Source organism: Mesoplodon bidens, assembly GCF_964165515.1.
Source record: "Mesoplodon bidens genome assembly, chromosome: 16".
Classification (NCBI taxonomy): domain Eukaryota; kingdom Metazoa; phylum Chordata; class Mammalia; order Artiodactyla; family Ziphiidae; genus Mesoplodon; species Mesoplodon bidens.
Window position 1 is genome coordinate 37,622,114 of NC_138173.1, and position 21,570 is coordinate 37,643,683.

The following is a 21,570-nucleotide window of genomic DNA, read 5'->3' on the forward strand; positions in this document are numbered from 1 at the left end:
TCTCCTGCGCAATTGTGCAGCCCATAAGAACAGAGACAGTGCCTCTGTGTAACAACTGTCAATTCAAGAATCACATTTTCTCACATTTTAACATCTCTGAAGTTGAGGATGCAATCATATAATGGTACGGCAAAGTTAACTGATAGTGCTCTTTTCTTTCTTAGTGTCACATAAAATAACAACACATCTTACAATATACGGTTCCATAGATTAGATGAAATACGGTAACTTTGGGCATGACCTTCAGAGTAAGACTTCTGGGATCCTTTATTTGTGACCTTGAGCAAGTTACATGCTTAAGCTTTCTCTATCACAGTTTCTGATCTGTACAATAGACATGATAATTGTATCTCATTCATACAGTTGTTGTAAGGATTCAATGACAATATTTTGTAAGGCATTTAGAATAGTTCAGGGCACATTATGAATGTTGTAGAATTATTAGCTACTGCTGTTTGTGTTCCTAGTGACCAACTCAGTATCTGGCCATGATGGGGGTTTGATAAATATCTGACAAATAAGCAAAAGAGTAAAACAGCAAACTAACTATGACAGCCATGGGAGGGCAGGCTCAGACCTTCCCTCAAGAGGCCCCCACTGCAGGAGCTGGCTGATTGCCATCTTCACCTTCAGGATCACACCCCTAGTCAGCGACCTGGCAGAGTAGGGGTCCTAAGATCAGTGGTTTCTGCCGAACATGGGCTCTCCTCCATCAGTTTTTGCTTCGGGGCTTGGCTCCTGCCCGGCCCAGGCTCTCTCAGAGCTGTATAATGGGCCTGAGCCTCTTCCCATCAACACCCCCCCTCCTTCTCTTCTTTAACACCCGTCAACCTTCCATCACGGCTCAAGGTCAAAATCCCTGTGCTAGGATTTCTGCGAGCATACACCAAGCCACGTTTGCTTACTCAGGGGAATCCCTCCCCCTCGTAGGCCCCAGGAAGGCTGTCTGAGACCCCACCACAAAAGGCAAAACTCAGCAGGGAAACTCAGCTGGGGCCTCTCCCCTCCTGCCCCACAGTGGACCTTTCCCTTGTTCTTTGTGTCCACCGCCAACCAAGGCCATGGCTGACTCTGGTTGTCCCAGAGCAGAGCCCCCGGAAACTCTGCCTCCGGGATCTCTTCTTGGCCAGGAGCCAAAGAGGCTCAGTTTAACTTCTGTTACTAAAAATATATTCTGTTTCCTCCCTGTCCTGTGCTTAATTCAAGAGACTAACTGAAATGCTGGGTACACACCGGGGCTATTTTTATTCCCACCTCCTTCTGCATACCCTCCTCCCCTTCCAAATGCAGCCCTCCAAATCCTGGACTTATCCTCAGCCCAAGTGCTGCAGTGGAAAAAATGAGAACTCTTTCTTTCAATCAGATGAACACTTGTTTCCATAACCGGCCATTCATCACACCCCTTCCTGTCCCACTGTGCACTCAGTCGGCCCTTCCAGGATAAGGATCACATGAAAAAAGGGTGTTTTGATTTCCATCCAAAGAAACCAATGACTGTTCGAGGCAAGTAACTTGTGGAGGCCTAAAGTGGGACTTGTGCTTTAACCATCGACATTGTTAGCCCAGGATTCCAGGGCAGCCCCTTATCCTTTAGAATTATCTACCATCTCAGGAGGCCGTCCTCCTTGTCTTAAGGGCCCAGATGGCTGACACACGACTAACACATAGCATATAGTTACTTTGAAATGTTGAATGGAGCCTGAACTATGCTAGGAGGTAAAAGTGGAAAACCAGTAAAATGGGAAATAATTGTGTTATAAAAAATGTTATTTATTTTTGTTAACACTGTCAGGAATTTCCCTTTAAATAGCCAGTTGTCCAAGCACAAGCACAAGAAGATCACTTTACAGAAATGTGTGTTTTCACAGTCATTTTTGCTCTGGTCTACAAAGGGGCTACTCTCCTGCAGGTGAAACCAGCTTCTTTCTTCTCAGCTTCATGGCTGGAGTTCATAGGCTCTGATGTGCTGGCAAGAGTGACCTGGGTCTGGACCCACCAGGCTTCTCTTTGCTGAAGGATCTCTACGGACCAAGGGATGGCTCTCTTGACAGCAGCCCCTCCTACCTTCCCTGAACTCTGGGGCATGGCCCATGTTTGCATCTGAGAAAGGGTCTAAGCAGGCCTGGTTAGGATTAAAGGTGCCCAGAAAGTTGAGAGGATTGGGAAGGTGACGTTCTGAAGAAAGACGCTGATTCAGACCCTACAAAAGATCATATTCCACACCAGACTCGTACTAACCCCTCTGGGGATTGTCTGGAATAAGGGATCTCAGCTGTGGTTGCACATTAGACTCACATGGGGATATTTTTTCAGAATATTAAAGCTAGGGCGCCCTGCCCAGAGATGCTGACTCCGTTGGGGATAGGGCTCTGGAATGAGTATTTTTGAAAAACTCCCCCAGGTGTTTCTAACCTGCATCCATTGAGCACTCCTGTGGTAGAGAGCTGGGCATCCAACACTTGACCACAGTCTTGGGACTCAGTCAGAATGAGAAAGGCTTTGGTGAGAAGAAATTTAGGAGCAATGAGTGGTGTTTGGAGAGCACACCTGCATTGTGTCTATGTTGTATGGATATCTTCACAGGTGTGTAAAATGTATATTTAAGTATATACAGTGTGTGACATATTTGAATGCAACAAAATCAAAAATAGCATTAGTCTTGAGACAGTCTCCTCATAAGATAACTTTTAGGTTTGAATGCTATTTTTTTCTCTCTTACTCTTTTAAAACCTGTTTTAAAACATTGATATTATGAACAAATATTGTATGATTCCATTTATACCTTGCACACTCAAATTCATGGAGACAGAAAGTTAGAATAGTGGTTACCAGGGACTGGAGGTAGGAAGGAATGTGGAGTTCTTATTTAATGAGTGGAGTTTCATTTAGGAAGATGAAAAGGTTCTGGAGGTGGATGATGGTGGTGATTGCCCAACAACGTGAAGGGACTTAATGCAACTGTATGTTTCAAAACAGTTTGAGTGAGTTTTTAAAACCAAATTGTAAGATATTGTATCTTTTCAGGTAACTTTTAAGGTTCCAAGTTTAACAGGTTCCCATGATGCATCCCATGATGCATATGGCATTATACAGAATCTTGGAAACAAATTATTTCCTTCTTGCCTTAGATACTTCAGAGGTAATCTCAGCTTCCTTCCTGTGAGTTATTTAGACCATAGACCAGCACCCTGAGATCTCTACTCTTAATTTACTGCTCTCCAGAAACCCCTGAGGCTTTCTATGTAGCTGCTCACAGGAGTTGCCCCTATACTTCCCACCCCCACCCTGAGACCCTGTCACTCTCCCTGCTACTTCTTAACCATCCAGAAATTCTTGAGGGCTTTGTCACTCACAGCCTCATTCACCACTGCATGCAGCTCTGAGGATGTTTGAACAGAGCATCAGAGTTTGTATGTAGGGAAACGGAGTGTAGTGAAGTGGGAGTTTAAGGCCTCTCTGAGGATGCTGTAACTAAAAACAGAGAGTGGATTAGTTTCAATTTTGTCAAGTGGGTGGCTCTAAGATGACAACAGCATAAGTGGCCTACATGAATCAGCTATTTCATGTATTCATTCTTCAAAAACGTATAGAGGAGCCACTATGAGCCAAGACTTGTCATAGAGACATTGAAAGGATTCCAAGAAGTCCCAGACTAGTTGGGGAGATCAAATGGGCTCTAACTGTAGAACATAAGGTCCATAAGCAAGGCACAAATATGCACTCTTGGTTGCAAGGGCAGAAATATATTGAGCTTTAGTAATAAGGAATGTACTGGCTCACAGAATAGGAAAGTCCAGGGCAAGTTTGCCTTCAGACACAGCTGGATCCAGGCACTCAACATCTTCAGAATCTTCTCTCAACTCTCTGTGGTCCTTGTTCTGGGGTAGGCTTACCTTTTGTGGTAACTAGAATGCTCTGAGTTTATTTTCTACTAGTTTAGCAAATTCCACTTAAAGAGAGCTATTTTCTAAGAGTTTCAACAAAATTCTAGAAGTGAGAGATGGGGAGATGGGGGAAAACAGGAAGTTGACTCTACTCGAACTATACAGACTAGGTGTGGAAGAGCCAGGTGAAGGGGAGGGGAAGATGTTTTCTGGTGGAAATGGAACCATCTTTACCAGAAGAGGGAATAGATTCTAGAATTTTCCTCACCACAGTATAGAAGTTTAGATGAGGTAGTAGCCTGGTCCCCTGTAGTTTCCTAAGAGAAGGCTTCCCAAAGGGACCAGTATATAAATTGGTCTTTAAGCCTTTAGGAATGGGTGGGATCTGGTCATGGAAGGAAGAGAAGGTTTAGAGGGAAGGCCCACCCAGAGGAAGAACAGTACAAGAAATGTGAATACTAATCAGTGATTTTAGACGAGAAGGTTATGTGTGATCAGTCTATTATTAGGTGAGACAAGTTGGTCCAGAGAGAACAACCCTGAACTGAGGCAGGAGGCATCCCTAAGCCCTCTGAGCAGACCTGCCTTGGGACTGCCTCAGTCTTTCGGGAATGATAAAGGGATTTCTGGAAAATAAGCAGGGCTAGCAATGATGCAATTTTAAGTGAACTAAATGTCATATCACAGTCACTCTTGGTCAAAAACACACAAGAAAATACCTATAGAAGTTGCTGAGAATGCTAAACCATTCCTTAGGTTGGGATATAATTTGCTGTTGGTGCTCTTAGATTTTTGTTTTCTTGTTTTATCTTTCAGCGTATGGTGAGACAAGAGAGAACCTCGCCCATTATGAGATTTCCGATGAGCCTTGTGTGGGAATAAAACAGGTAAAAGAGCTCAATATTATCCTGAAGCACAGGATAACATTATATCAATACAAGAAAGTAATACTGAGGTCTTAGAAATAGAGTTTGGATATTTTATTTTGTTTTACTTTTTTGCCTTTAAAAAATATAATAAAAGCCCACAAAGAGGATTATTTATGAAAAACAGAACTCCATGGCCTGCTTCAGCCGTCATTGTAGGAGCACCTTTTCAGATACAAGTTGTTTTCCCCAAAATTCTTGAAAATTCTGGGAGGCTGTGTAATGTTGAATGCTTTCAAGCCTCAAATTAGGAGCCAGAAAACAGCTCCAGGGCCTCAAAATGTTTCCAAATCTCTAAGGTTTTCTTATTTAAAATTTTAAAATTCCTAGTGTATCTGCCTTGAACACCCCAATCCACAGTCATGAGCACAGGGAATTTTTATTTCATTGTGGACCCCCTCTTTATGGGTTAATTCTACATGGGAGGCAATTTTGATAAATGATAGATAACCAGTTATCTAGTCCTTCCTTCAGCAAATGCAGAGAACCAGGAAGCAGAGACAAAGAGATCCAAGAAACAAAACCAAAGCCAATGTTTATTCTTGATTTTTGTCACTACATCTTTTGTGCTTCCTTATCTTCCTCAACTGTTAAATATATAATAACCGAACTTTATTAATATACACATAAAGAAAACATGTGCAGCATGTGAGCATGGTAGGTAGTGAGTAAACACGGTTAGTGGCTGGTGTTTGCACCACGGTTTATGAAGCAGGCCTCTGCATGGTCTGCAGTGGGCTCATGCTGTTCCCAAGTGCAAAATCCTCCAACAAAGAGCAACATAAGCCACGTGGGGCTAAAGGAGGCTAATAACAACAAAGAGTTTCTGTTCAAACTAAGGGACAGGTCTGCGCTTTAATTTTTTTCCTGAGACTTAGCTTTGTTCTTTCCTCCAACAAATGTTTTAAAATTAGTGAAATATCAAAGGAGATATGGAGGAAGGAGACATGGGATGGAATTAGAAAAAGCATAAATGGAATCCAGGATGTGCTGTGATGGATGACTGATAGATCTCTTGATGAAGAAAAAATGAACAGAGTATTTCATCAGCGCCTCTTTCCCTAAGTGGGAAAAGCACATACATTTTTGTGTTTGGATAAATAGCTAAGGCTTTTGCAGAGTGGAAAAGTGTCATGAGAAAATGGAAAATATCTCTAATGTCTACAGCACATGAAATATCTAAGAGTAATAAAATAGTAAAGGGCAAGAGGGTATATCGTAAAAAATTATAGTGTACATGTTGGATGAAAAGCAAAATTATGGGATTAAATGGTTGTGTTACTGAAATAGCACTTGGTACATAGACTCAAATATTCCTTTTCACATTCAGTTTCTCAGAGGCTTGACTTCAGATGCCTGAGCACTTTCAGCATTATTTTGGCCTTTATTCTTCTTTATCTGGAAAAACACAACTGCTAAAATTATACCTAAAAGAGAAAATTCAGAGTCAAATAGATAGAGTCTTAAAATGTACTGTCACATTCATTTATAAAGCAGCACGTGCATAGGAAAAAATGACTCATATAATTTCATTTTTGTTTGTGGTTCAACAAAGTTTCATTGTCCTGGTAATTAAGAGATTCTAGGCATGGGCTTTCTTGGATAAGTAAGCTTACCACTTATCTTGTTGTCAGTAAGTATGTAACAAGTCCCAAGTCATATCGAAGCTGGTGGCTATCACTGGGTCTCTATCAAGGAATATAGGACCTAATGCCTGCACTACCCTGAAGACTAAGTGTGTGAGCATCAGACAGAATTCCTGAGCTTCAGACACAGTCAATAAATGTTTTTTTTTTAATTTTTTAATTAGTTTCTGCTTTATAAAAAAGTGAATCAGTCATACATATACATCTGTTCCCACATCCCTTCCCTCATGCATCTCCCTCCCTCCCACCCTCCCCATCCCACCCCTCCAGGCGGTCACAAAGCACCAAGCTGATCTCCCTGTGCTCTGTGGCTGCTTCCCACTATCTATCTACCTTACGTTTGGTAGTGTATATATGTCCATGCCTCTCTTTCGCTTTGTCACAGCTTACCCTTCCCCCTCCCCATATCCTCAAGTCCATTCTCAAGTAGGTCTGTGTCTTTATTCCCGTTTTGCCCCTAGGTCCTTCATGACTTTTTTTTTTTTTTTTAAATTCCGTATATATGTGTTAGCATACGGTATTTGTCTTTCTCTTTCTGACTTACTTCACTCTGTATGACAGACTCTAGGTCTATCCACCTCATTACAAATAGCTCAGTTTCGTTTCTTTTTATGGCTGAGTAATATTCCATTGTATATATGTGCCACATCTTCTTTATCCATTCATCCGATGATGGACACTTAGGTTGTTTCCAGCTCCGGGCTATTGTGAATAGAGCTGCAATGAACATTTTGGTACATGTCTCTTTTGGAATTATGGTTTTCTCAGGGTATATGCCTAGTAGTGGGATTGCTGGGTCATATGGTAGTTCTATTTGTAGTTTTTTAAGGAACCTCCATAATGTTCTCCATAGTGGCTGTACCAATTCACATTCCCACCAGCAGTGCAAGAGTGTTCCCTTTTCTCCACACCCTCTCCAGCATTTATTGTTTCTAGATTTCTTGATGATGGCCATTCTGACTGGTGTGAGATGATATCTCATTGTAGTTTTGATTTGCATTTCTCTAATGATTAATGATGTTGAGCATTCTTTCATGTGTTTGTTGGCAGTCTGTATATCTTCTTTGGAGAAATGCCTATTTAAGTCTTCTGCCCATTTTTGGATTGGGTTGTTTGTTTTTTTGCTATTGAGCTGCATGAGCTGTTTATAAATTTTGGAGATTAATCCTTTGTCAGTTGCTTCATTAGCAAATATTTTCTCCCATTCTGAGGGTTGTCTTTTGGTCTTCTTTATGGTTTCCTTTGCTGTGCAAAAGCTTTGAAGTTTCATTAGGTCCCATTTGTTTATCTTTGTTTTTATTTCCATTTCTCTAGGAGGTGGGTCCAAAAGGATCTTGCTGTGATTTATGTCATAGAGTGTTCTACCTATGTTTTCCTCTAAGAGTTTGATAGTTTCTGGCCTTACATTTAAGTCTTTAATCCATTTTGAGCTTATTTTTGTGTATGGTGTTGGGGAATGATCTAATCTCAAACTTTTACATGTCCCTGTCCAGTTTTCCCAGCACCACTTATTGAAGAGGCTGTCCTTTCTCCACTGTACATTCCTGCCTCCTTTATCAAAGAGAAGTTGGCCATATGTGCGTGGGTTTATCTCTGGGCTTTCTATCCTGATCCACTGATCTATCTTTCTGTTTTTATGCCAGTACCACACTGTCTTGATTACTGTAGCTTTGTAGTATAGTCTGAAGTCAGGGAGCCTGATTCCTCCAGCTCCATTTTTCGTTCTCAAGATTGCTTTGGCTATTCGGGGTCTTTTGTTTTTCCAAACAAATTTTGAAATTTTTTGTTCTAGTTCTGTGAAAAATGCCAGTGGTAGTTTGATAGGGATTGCATTGAATCTGTAGATTGCTTTGGGTAGTAGAGTCATTTTCACAATATTGATTCTTCCAATCCAGGAGCATGGTATATCTCTCCATCTGTTTGTATCATCTTTAATTTCTTTCATCAGTGTCTTATAATTTTCTGCATACAGGTCTTTTGTCTCCTTAGGTAGGTTTATTCCTAGATATTTTATTCTTTTTGTTGCAATGGTAAATGGGAGTGTTTTCTTGATTTCATTTTCAGATTTTTCATCATTGGTGTACAGGAATGCCAGAGATTTCTGTACATTAATTTTGTATCCTGCTACTTTACCAAATTCATTGATTAGTTCTAGTAGTTTTTTGGTAGCATCTTTAGGATTCTCTATGTATAGTATCATGTCATCTGCAAAGAGTGAGTAAATGTTGATTCCAGTTCTTCTTCCTCTTCCCTAGAGGAAGTAGTCCAATCAGAAAAGCCAGAAAGCTGTTCTTAGACCAATTCACCTACCTAAAGCCTACTTTCACCACTTCCACATCAAGTATTACATTTTCTTTGCCGTGTTCCTCATCGCTCCAGCTTGAGTAGACTACCTAACCTCTCCGGTTTTCCCCATCTCTGACCTACTACAAAATTACATTGTACATTTTAGCACTAAATGTATACTATAAATCAGAGACTCACCTGGAAAAGTAAATTGTTTTTAAGAAATTAACCTGGCAGTAAGTTTACAAGAGGAAACATGGCAAAAAAGACTGGATGCTCAGAAGCCTGTTAAGAATCTTGCAATAATCCCAACCGTCCTATTTTGAAAAAAGTAAGGATATGAAACTACAAGATCCTATTACTTCTATCTTTAGATCACCAAACTCATCCAATCTTTAACCTGTGGTAAAATTATGAGAGTAAATGGTCATGTTAGAAAACCATGGCATAAAAACTCAAAAATCCTTTCAAAATGAGAGGACAAATAGAATAAGAAAAGGCATAGAGGTAGAGGGGAGTTTGATAAGTGAGTAAACCTCAAAAGCCAGCTCAATTAGTATAAAAGGGGTGCACCAAACTGTGGTTCTCAAAGAGAAATGATGGTCACCATGCAATATTAGGATGCATAATGGTCATGTCACAAAGGCCCTTCTATATCATAATAATGAGGAATTCGAATGGAAGGGTATAAGGAAATGAGATCCCTTTTAGAGCTGTGAATCAGAGTCCAATGTGGTAGACTGGATGGTGGCAGAAAAGGCCAGATGCCAAGAGAGCAATTAAGAAGACTTAGGATAATCCCAGCTCTTCCTTTAAAAGAGAAAGGATGTGGAACTGTATAAACTCCTTTACACAGGTGAATTGATGAAGTATCTACTTTTTTATTTTTAATACATCTTTTTTGGAGTATAATTGTTTCCCAATGCTGTGTTAGTTTCTGTTGTACAACAAAATGAATCAGCCATATGCATACATATATCCCCATATCCCCTCCCTCTTGAGCCTCCCTCCCACCCTCCCTATCCCATCCCTCTAGGTTGTCACAAAGCACCGAGCTGATCTCCCTGTGCTATGCTGCTGCTTCCCACTAGCTATCTATTTTACATTTGGTAGTGTACATATGTCGATGTTACTCTCACTTCACCCCAGCTTCCCCTTTCCCACCCTGTGTCCTCAAGCCCATCCTCTGTGTCTACGTCTTTATTCCTGCCCTGCCACTAGGTTCATAAGTACCATTTTCTTTTTTTTAGATTCCATATATATATACGTTAGCATACAGTGTTTGTTTTTCTCTTTCTGACTTACTTCACTCTGTACAACAGACTCTAGGTCCATCTACCTCACTACAAATAACTCAGTTTCGTTTCTTTTCATGGCTGAGTAATATTTCATTCTATATATGTGCCACATCTTCTTTATCCATTCATCTGTTGATGGATACTTAGGTTGATTCCATGTCCTGGCTATTGTAAATAGTGCTGCAATGAACATTGTGGTACATGTCTATTTTTGAATTATTGTTTTCTCAGGGTATATGCCCAGTAGTGGGATTGCTGGGTCATATGGTAGTTCTATTTTTAGTTTTTTAAGGAACCTCCATACTGTTCTCCATAGTGGTTGTATCAATTTACATTTCCACCAACAGTGCAGGAGGGTTCTCTTTTCACCACACCCTTTCCAGCATTTAATGTTTGTAGATTTTTTGATGATGGCCATTCTGACCCGTGTGAGGTGATACCTCATTGTAGCTTTGATTTGCATTTCTCTAATAATTAGTGATTTTGAGCATGTTTTCATGTGCCTCCTGGCCACCTATATGTCTTCTTTGGTGAAATACAAGTAGCTCATGGAGCTCAACAGCAAAAAACCAAACAACTCAATTAAAAAATGGGCAGAAGAAGTATCTACTTCTAATACTTAACTTGTGGTAAGGACACCAGTTGAAAGAGGGTAAGGACTACAGTAGGCACTGAGCTGTTTACAAAAAAGAAGACAGGGAACTCTGCTGTCTAGCCAGGCCAGGGGCCATGGCAGAGTGAGGCCTGTGATGCAGTGGAATTATTCTGAGATAATAAAGAATCAAGGCCCACAGTCACGAAACATAGAAAGGGGAGTTCTGCAACATTTCAGGTATGCCAGCATCTCCACTGGAAGGTTAGCTTCTACCTATTCCATCAATGGCAGACTAGACCATAAACTCTGTGAGTGAAGGATCTGTGTATGTCTGTCACTGTGTTCCCCACCAAGCACAGTGCCTGACACATAGCAGAGGCACAGCTACTGCATTTCTTTCTCCTTCATCATGAAACCTTGGTAACTAGGCATAAAATACAATAATGTATTCTTTAAAGCCTCTTATGTTGTATTTCCCAAACTAACCAGCAAGGCAGTGATAGGTAGAGGGTGGTACTAAAGCAGTAGCTCCCAATCAGGAAAGTTGGATATGGTTTACTGGTGATCTATATTCTTGGTTATTGCCTAGATTGCCATTTCAGCAGCCCCAGACCAGTCCATGAAGTCAGACCCTGATGTGAGCTAATGTTTCCAAGGCCCAGAACAGAAATCCTTGAATCTGAGAAATTATACTCACCAATGACCAAAAGTGTGGTAAGGAGTATACCAACTGTCATGCCCACAGTGGGTATCCCAGGCATGTGAGCTGCTGGCTGGAAACACCTATCTTCCACACACTTGCAGAAAGTAACTGAAAAAGAGAACAATATTTTGTAGATAAATTTTAGAGCGAACAATTGCAGAATCCTATCTCAAAGACAAGAATTCCTACCAACTACCATATTGACAGACATTATCCCAAGTTGCCTGCAGCAAAATATCTACCTGGTAAAGAGACAGTCCCTTCCAAGGGTGGCCAACCACCATCATTGATGCGGACTGGGATGTGGTAAACTCTCTCCTCAAAGTCCGTGTGCTTGGTGGAGAGGCTGGCATGAGTTCCTGTCAGAATAGGGAAAAAATGACTGACATGGAAACACAACTGCAGGTCCCTGGATGAGCAGGAATAAAGCTCATCTCTGTATCATATAATACTAAAGTTGACTAGGAAATGGTTAGATATAAGTATGAGTTAAACTACCAAAAGTATTACCACTCCGCAGGTACCCTTCATAATGTCAAAAAGGATGCTAAAGCATCCTTCAAGTTCTCAATTCATGACTTCTCTGTAGAAATGAATACTAAATATAGTAGGTTGTCATTACTCGTGGTAGTTATGTCCCATATAGTGGCCGCAAACACTGAATTAGAAAGAGAAAACATATTTGAAGAAATAACTGCTAACTTTTTTCCAAATTTGATGTAAAGTCTAAATCCTCAGATCCAAGAAGACAGACAAATCTTAGGAAAAAGAAAAATGAACAAAACTACACCAAGGCACATAATACTCAAATTACTTAAAACTAGTGAAAAAGAAAATCTTAAAGACATCCAGAGAAAAGAGACACATGACATTCAAAGGAATGAAGAAGAAACAATACAATCCAGAACACAATGGAGAAATATCTTTAAAGTACTGAAAGAAAAAAGTCTCAATAAGTTTAAAAGTATTCCAGTCAAATGTTCTCTGGTCACTACAGAATTAAATTAGAAATCAGTAACCAGGAATATGTGGGAAATCCCCACATATATGAGAACTAAATAGCCCACTTCTAAATAACCCATGTGTCACAGGAGAAATCTAAAGGGAAATTAGAACGTATTTTGAACTGAATGAAAATGAAAACATATCATACTTTATAGAATACAGCTAACATGACACTAAGAGATAAATTTATAGCACCAAATGCCTATGTTAACAAAGAAAAAGTTCTCAATTGCATCAGCTTCCATCTAAATAAAAACAGAACAAGAAGAACAAGCTAAATACAACATAAGAAGAATAAAGGAAATAACAAAGATCTGAACAATGAGATACAAAACAAAAAAATAGAGCAAAATCAATGAAACCAAAAGCTGGTTCACTGAGAATATATCAACAAAATTAATAACCTCTAGCCAGCTTGATCAGGACAAAATAGAGGCAAAAATTTCCAATATCAGAATGAGGTGATATCACTACATATCCTGCAGATATTAAAAGAATAATAAAATAACATTATGAATAACTTTGTGCCAATAAATTAGACAAATCAAATGAAATAGAGAAATTATTTGAAAGATACAAAATAACAAGCTCAACCAAAAATAAATCTATAACTTGAGTAGCCCTATATCTATTAAAGAAATTGAATTTGTAGTTAACGTTTGGTAAGGACACCAGTTGAAAGAGGGTAAGGACTACAGTAGGCACTGAGTCCTACTGTAGAAAATTTTGGGCCAGAAGCCTTCACTGATGAATTCTGTCAAACATTAAGGAAGAAATAAAAAACAATTTTACACAAACTTCCAGGTAATTGAAGAGATAGAACCCTTCCTAACTCATTCTATGAAGCCAGCACTACTCTGATACCAAAATCAGACAAAGACACTGCAAGAAGAGAAAAATACAGACCAATATCCCTTATGAATATAGATAGAAATATCCTTAAAATTTTAGCAGATCAAATCCAACCGCACATAAAAATGCTAATATTTCACCACCAAGTAAGCTTTATCCCAGGAAGAGAAGACTGAATTAACATCCAAAAGTTGATTGATATACTTCTCCAATTAACAGACAAAAACAACAGCAACCAGGGCTTCCCTGGTGGCTCAGTGGTTGAGAGTCCGCCTGCCGATGCAGGGGGCACAGGTTCGTGCCCTGGTCTGGGAAGATCCCACATGCCGCGGAGCGGCTAGGCCGGTGAGCCATGGCCGCTGAGCCTGCGCAGCTGGAGCCTGTGCTCCGCAATGGGAGAGGCCGCAACAGTGAGAGGCCTGTATACCTCTACCAAAAAAAACAAAAACAAAAAAACCCAAAAAAACCAAACAAAACCCCAAATCAACCATACAATCATCTCAATAGATGCAGAAAAAAACACCTGAAATTTTTAGCACCCATTCCTAATTTAAAAAACCCAAAAAACACCTCTCAGCAAGTTAAGAATAGAAGATAAAGTCCTTAGTCTGATAAAGGGCATCTACAAAAAACCTATAGCTAACTTTATACTTAATGGTGAAAGACTATGAATGCCTTCTCCCTAAAATTAGGAACAAGCCAAGTTGTTTCTGCTCTCACTACCTTCATTCAACATTGTCCTGAAGATTTTAGCTGCTAAGAAAGCAAGCTAAAGATATAAAAGCCATCCAGACTGGAAAGGAAATAAAACCTATAATTCACAGACAACATGACTGTCTATGTAGAAAATCTACGAAAACGTAAGAAAGAGAGGGAGAGAGAACTTACAAGTGAGGTCAGCAATGTTATAGGCTACAAGATCAATACACAAACATCATCAATTGTATTTCCACATCCTGGAATTACTTTAAAATTAAAAAGTTTTAAATATTTAAAATAACACAAACATATGAAATGCTTAGGGGAAATTCTATAAGAACTACACTTGAAAATTAAAACACATTGCTCAGAGAAAGTAACGAAGACCTAAATAAGTGGAGACATAATCATATTCATGGATTGAAAATTTCAGTTTTGTTAAAATGTAAATTCTCCCTCAAATTCAGCTATAGATTCACACAATCTCAATCACAATCTGCATAGGTTTTTGGGGTAGAAATAGACAAGTTCAATTCTAAAATTTATATAGAAATGCAAAATAAATGTTTTGAAAAATAACAAAGTGACGACATTTACACTACCTGATTTCAGGTCTTATTATTGAGCTGCAGTAATCAAAACATTAGAGTATTGCTATAAAGACAAAGAGATCAATGAAACAGAAAAGAAAGTCCAGAAATAGACTCATATATATGTGGTCACTTGATTTTTGACAAAGCTGCCAAGACAATTCAATGTGAAAATGATATTTTCAATAAATAGTGTTTATAGCTGTGACTGTAAAAGCTAAAACTATAAGACCTCTGGGAGAAAAAAAAATTAGAAAAATTTAGTGACCTTGGCAAAAATTTCTTAAACAATACACAAAATAGTCACAAATTATAGAAGAAAAAAATCAGTAAACCAGATGTCATCAAAAAAATTTACTTTGCTCTTCAAAAGGCACTGCTACAACATAAAAATGTAAGCCATGGCCTGGGAAAAAGTATTTATAAACATATATCTGACAAAGAACTTGAATCTAGACTATATAAAGAATGTTTATGACTCAACAACAGAAGCCAAACTGCTAAATATTTTAAGCAGGCACAATATTTGACCAGACACTACACCAGTGAAGATATATGGCTGGCAAATAAGCATATGAAAAGATGTTAAACACCATTAGTCATTAAGAAAATATAAATTAAAACCATAATGACCCAGCAATCCCACTCCTGGGCATATACCCTGAGAAAACCATACTTCAGAAAGCGTCATGTACCACAATGTTCATTGCAGCTCTATTTACAATAGCCAGGACATGGAAGCTACCTAAGTGTCCATTGACAGATGAATGCGTAAAGAAGATGTGCACATATATACAATGGAATATTACTCAGCCATAAAAAGAAACGAAACTGAGTTATTTGTAGTGAGGTGGATGGATCTAGAGTCTGTCATACAGAGTGAAGTAAGTCAGAAAGAGAAAAACAAATACCGTATGCTAACACATATATATGGAACCTAAGGGAAAAAAAGGTCATGAAGAACCTAGGGGCAAAATGGGAATAAAGACACAGGCCTACTAGAGAATGGACTTGAAGATATGGGGAGGGGGAAGGGTAAGCTGTGACAAAGTGAGAGAGTGGCATACAACCAAACGTAAAATAGATAGCTAGTGGGAAGCAGCCACATAGCACAGGGAGATCAGCTCGGTGCTTTGTGACCACCTAGAGGGGTGGGATAGGGAGGGTGGGAGAGAGGGAGACCCAAGAGGGAAGAGATATGGGAACATATGTATATGTATAACTGATTCACTTTGTTATAAAGCAGAAAATAACACATTGTAAAGCAGTTATACTCCAATAAAGATGTTTAAAAAAGAAAACCAAGTTAATAAATATGTTAACAACTCATATAACCATATTAAAAAAATAATGAAATACTACACTCCCACTACAATGGCTAAAATTAAAAAGACTGAGCATAGCAAGCATTGGGAAGAATACTAAGCAACTAGAATTCTCATTCACTGGTGGAAATGTAAAATGTTACAGACTATTCGGGAAGCAATTTGATATTCTCTTAAAAATTTGACTGTATGGCTACCATATGATGACTTGTAGGTATTTACCCAAGAAAAATGAAAGCATAGCTCCTACAAAGCACTTGTTCACAAATGTTCATAGCAGCTTTATTTGAAATAGCAAAAATTGGAAGCAATTTAAGTAATAATCAATATGTTAATGAATAATGAATCATGATATAGTCATACAATGGAATACTATTCTACAATATAAAGGAGTGAAGTGTTGATATATGCAACAACATGGTGAAATCCCCAAATATGTATACTAAGTGATATTCACCAAACAAAAAAAGAGTACATGTTGTTATTTTATTTAGATAAAATTCTTGAAAATGCAAACAAATCTATAGTGACAGGAAGCAGATCAGTGATTACCTGGGGGTGAGGGATAGGCAGTGTGGGGTGGAAAATAGGGACTGCAGCAGAGCATGAATAAAACTTTGGGGGTGGTGGAACTGTTCTTATCTGATTGTGCTGATGGCTTCAATGGTATATACATATATTGATTTTTATAAAATTGTATGCTTTAAATATGTGCTGTTAATTGTAAGTCAATTATAGTTCAATAAAGCTCTTTTTAAAAATCATGATGAGCGGGTTTCCCTACTGCGCAGTGGTTAAGAATCCACCTGCCAATTCAGGGGACACGGGTTCAAGCCCTGGTCCGGGAAGATCCCACATGCCGTGGAGCAACTAAGCCCATGCACCACACTACTGAGTTTGCACTCTAGAGCCCGTGCGCCACAACTACTGAGCCCGTGCGCCACAACTACTGAAGCCCTCATGCCTAGAACCCATGCTCAGCAACAAGAGAAGCCACCTCAATGAGAAGCCCGCGCACCGCACCCAAGAGCAGCCCCCCCTCGCCGCAACTAGGGAAAGCCCGCGCAGCAAGGAAGACCCAACACAGCCAAAAATAAAAATAAATAAAATAAATAAATTTATTTTTTAAAAAGTTATGATGAAACCTGTTTCTCAGCTGCCATTGGAAATTTTGCAATGTTGCTCTGATTGTCCAACTATTCATGTACCCTAAGAGAGATGTTGTGTATTAATAATCTTTCTTTCCTCCAAACCCCGGGGGCTTTCAACCCTCTGGAGAGCTTGCCTGTGCAAGTTTCCACAGCATGAACTTCCTTCCTGGAGCGTGGAAGAAAGCTCTGTGTCGAGTGCTGCATGCATACCAAGGCAAAGAAAAACTCATTCCATCGCCCATCAGTGTTTTTCTCGATGTTTTTTGACAACTCACCATTGATTTTGGAAACTTCCCAGTCTTTTTGTAAGCTTTCACTGCCAAGGGAAAATGTAAAGTGTCGACCCCGAAATGACTGCTGATCATCATCAGTGGCCTCGAAAATGAGGCTTCCGGGTGCTTTAGGGGGATAGCAGAAGAACAAGCCTGTGTATTCCTTGACCAGCCGTGGCGGGTTGTCGTTCACATCCATGAGGGTCAGGTGGAATTGCGCCGTGGAGCTCAAGGAGGATCCACCTAAGGAATTGAATCATTGAAATATGATATCTGCTTTCTCATTCTCCTCTCAATAAGAAAGGATATTTCCTTTTCTTTAAAAAAAAATTTACAATTCAGACCTAGTTTCATTTTCTGCTTAGAAAGTCTTGATAATAATAAGAAGTATGTGCTAATATTTTATATTCATTACTTCAGAACAACACTGGTGTACATTTACAGATGAGAAGACTGAGCTTCAGAGAAGTTGTGTGACTTGCCCAAGGTCACATAGCGGTAGAGAGACTTCCAACCCAGGGGATCTGACTCTAGAGCCCACACCTTTAATTGCTCAACACTGACTTAGGCATGTTCGTTAAGTTTTCTAAGGCTCATTTCTTCAGCTGTAAAACGTGACTTTATGAGGATCTGACATGTATTCTTAGAAAATTGTACAGAGCTGTACAAATGTTATTTGCTGTGTTATCGTGGAGAAAATTTTGACCTCTGTAGTGTGAACAATTGGTAACTGTGTGATCATGGGCAAGTTACTTCTCAGTACCTTGGTTTCTTCATACATCAAATACAGTCAATAATAGTACCTACCCCATAGTGTTGTATGAGGGGTAAGTGCTTAGAACAGGACGGTCAGTACAACGTAGACACTTACTGTTCTCATTCTCCCTGATGTTTCTACAATTTCTGACTCTGACCTGCTTCAATTCCAGCAAACCCTATTTGCCTGCTTTTCTTGTCGGCTGTCTCCTTAACCAAAGGAGGAAGTCATTTCATCAATGTGTATCATTTCAGGGCCAACAACTGCAAATAGAGCAGGGTTTTGAACCCTGGTTTTGATTCATGCAACTTCTAAAATGTGAGAGGCCTTTAGGACACATCCAAAGCAAAGTGCTGACCCCACATTACATTTTGGCGGAAGGCACAGCACAAAGGCTTAGCCAGAAACTTCCTGCTGATTGAATCAGGAACTTTTAAATTGAGAGTTAAATTTATGGAGTGTGATAGTGGTATGTGCTAGAAGCACATCAACTAGAAGTAAGAGAGAGAGCCAGTCCCCGACCTGCCTCAGCGAGGCCCGTCCACTCACACACCACCATTCCAAGTTCGACACACGCTTCTGCATGTTTACCCTCATTGGTTTAACATGACTGCAGTACTTTTGTTTTTCTTCATCTGTTCACAGACAGGGACCATTTTCATGATTCCCACCTATTGGAATGTTCCACATTCCAGCTCCCAACCCTGGGCTTCACATTTTGAAAGTTTCCTTCTTTGTTATAAAACTATATTTATTTAGTCATAATTTGTTCAATTCTAATTTTTTGGTAAGCCAGGCAGATATATTTATTGTCTAATTAGAGGCTCTGACCAGCATAAGATCAACAGAATCCCGACTCCAAGTTGGAAAATTCCATTTAAACATAAAGAAACTCAGTGTTTTAATCACGAGCCTTATCACTGGTAGGCATAATATTCCTGTGAGTTTATTTTTATAGCTATATAAGATTCAAACATCCTTGGCTTATCTTTATAATAAATCTTTCCTTTCAAAAGTTCACCTGGTTTCATCAAAACAGATATCCAGGGCCACCCAAATCTACCAAATCAGAATCTGCAAGGTGAATTCCTATCTGTATTGAACAAGCTCCCGGGTGATTCTGGCATATATAAAGTTGAGAACATTGAACAAAACATTTTATGTTTCAAAAGGATGAGACCTCGGTCACTGCAATTTAAGCCTGAAGGAGCAAGTAATAGTCTAGGTAGGCAGGTCAGTGGTTTGACCCTGCTCCCTGGGGAAACCCACAACCACTTTGGAGGAAGGGAGGTAGCTCAGTGGGGACACAGGAACCTTCCGAGAAGCTGTGGTCCCTTCAGGACACCACAGAGTGAGCAGCAGCCCTGAAGCCCAGCCAGCCTCCAGGTGCATCCCTGCCTGAAAGAGCCCTGCTACCGGGCACGGGGGTTCTCATCTTGAACAAAACCGAGAAGGTGTGAACACTTCTCTCCACTTTTGTACCCTTCTCATTTTTCCACTGTAAGATATTCTGACAATTTGACCCAGTTTCCCACCCACCTCACCCTCCTTCCCATTTCTACTGATGTAGCCCCTAATCATTTGTGTTACCTTTTATTTATTATTTTTTAAATTTATTTATTTAGGCTCACCTACTTCTGTTGCCACCACTTGTACCTGATACAGACTTTCAGCTTCCCTGTCCAGCGGAGCCACACTAAAGATCTCGCCGGTGACGGGGTCAATTTTTAGCCAACCTCTCTTGTCACCTCTTAATGAATAACTTTAGTAAGAGAAAAAAGCAAAAGGAAGCCCACATTACTCTGCATGAAAATGTAAAGATAGTTTATACATCACTATGCTATTATATCAGCACTATGCCTTGCATATTACTGACAACATATTTAAAGAAGCATGATCTAATATTATTACTGCTTTATTTGCATACCATCTGCCTTCAAAGGGAGGATTTGTTCATCCTTACAAAGTGGTTTTTGTACTTGTTTTAAAAGAAAAGGTATAGTCACAAACTCTAGCAGAAAAAAAGTTAAACTTTTCTGGCAATCAAAGAATTTCAATTAAAACAACCTGGAATTATCTTTTAAAATTGATTAGCAAACCGCCCCCTCTCAGAAAATTTGAACACTCATTGGTGGAAATGTGTGAATGGGTGGATACTCAGAGGCTACCGGTGGGTGGCGCAGTGAATTCCTCATTCAGCAGACATCTATTGAGGGCTTAGCAAATATCAGGCTGTGGACCAAGAGAGGAGATTACAAAAAGAGGTTCTAGGCCAGTGGAGGAGATAGACACTGAGACAGATAATTCCAGTAAAATGTGGTGAATACGAAGAGGCCATGTGGAATCCTAAATAAGTTAATGGGAATCAGAGAAGTCTTTCTGAAAGAGTAGATGTTAACTAAAGCAAGAAAAAGAAGGATGCTTTAAGCAGAAGGAATTGTATGAACTAAGGCTGAGAGGCCAAGGAGTAGCTTAGGGTGTGGAGGCATCAGACATTCCAGCAGTGGTGGGATAAAATATCAACAGGACGCAGTGGATGGCAAAAGATGAAGCCAGAGGTGTTGGAAAGAGCTGGATCATGAGAAGCAGTGGGCAGCCAGGGAATGGTGGTAAGCAGGACAGTGACCTAGTCATGTTTGTGTCTTCAATGGAACTCATTGGTAGGTGTATGAAAGGTGAATTTGAGAGAGACAAGCCTAGAACCACAGGAAAACCCATTTCTATAGCCTTTTGGGAACAACACATCAGAGCCATAGGATGTCTATATCTTTAGGTCAAAGAATCCCACCTCTGGAAATGTTCTCCAAGTAAAAAACAATTGAACAGAAGTTAAGAAAAAGAATTAGATACATACATTCAAAACTTTTCTAGAATTAAAAAAATATATACTGGAAGCAACCTACATGTCCAGTCGTAGGAGAATGATTAAGAAGTTATAATGTGTTAGTTCAAATTAATTTTTCCCCAGTGTTAGAATATTCTATATGCCAAGCACTGTGTTAGGTTATGTGTATGGTTGGTGAATTAAAAATTCCTATGTAGTCGGGATTTCTGAGTGAGATAGACACCCTTTGGAGGGTTTTCAGAGGAGTCACATGATCTGATTTACTTTTTTAAAGACCCACACTCTGATTGCAGTGAATGGACTCAGGGACGGGTGGAGGAGATGATTATGGTGACCTGGACCATTGCAGAAGTGGTGAGAAGCAGGTGGATTCTGGATATGTTTCAATGAAAGAATCTCTAATATTTACTGATACATTGGATTAGGAGCCATTGGGTGTTAATGGATTCTAAGTCTGTGGACCTGAAAGAAAGAAAAGAATTAAATTGCTCAGGCTTTGGCAGCTTTGGAGTCATCCTTAATTCTTAACTGACTCATTACTAGCATTTGAACTATTGATTATTCCTCATTCATGAAGTACTTTTTTCATTTGTCTCTTACAGGACACTACCTTTCTCAGTCCCCTTTCTCATCTCCTGATTTTAACTTAATAGTACATATGTTATATCTTTTCCTGGATCCATCTGAGGAATGATCTTAAATGCCTTTGTTCTCTCCACTCATAAACTCAAATTTT

General features: G+C 39.5%; 1 protein-coding gene across 1 annotated transcript in view; it reads right to left on the bottom strand.

Annotated features, from left to right (window-relative positions):
• Positions 1 to 6,136: 6,136 nt before the first annotated feature.
• The window catches only part of CDH17 (cadherin 17), a gene marked incomplete at its 3' end in the record, with an annotated part of 94,785 nt that continues 79,351 nt past the window's right edge, over positions 6,137 to 21,570 (bottom strand). Inside the window, exons 14-18 of the mRNA XM_081258667.1 lie at positions 19,621 to 19,751; positions 17,236 to 17,475; positions 11,581 to 11,697; positions 11,333 to 11,446; positions 6,137 to 6,237 (exon numbers count right to left, since the gene is read on the bottom strand). Of these exons, the coding sequence (XP_081114793.1) occupies positions 6,137 to 6,237; positions 11,333 to 11,446; positions 11,581 to 11,697; positions 17,236 to 17,475; positions 19,621 to 19,751 (703 nt within the window). The remainder of the gene's footprint in view (positions 6,238 to 11,332; positions 11,447 to 11,580; positions 11,698 to 17,235; positions 17,476 to 19,620; positions 19,752 to 21,570) is intronic.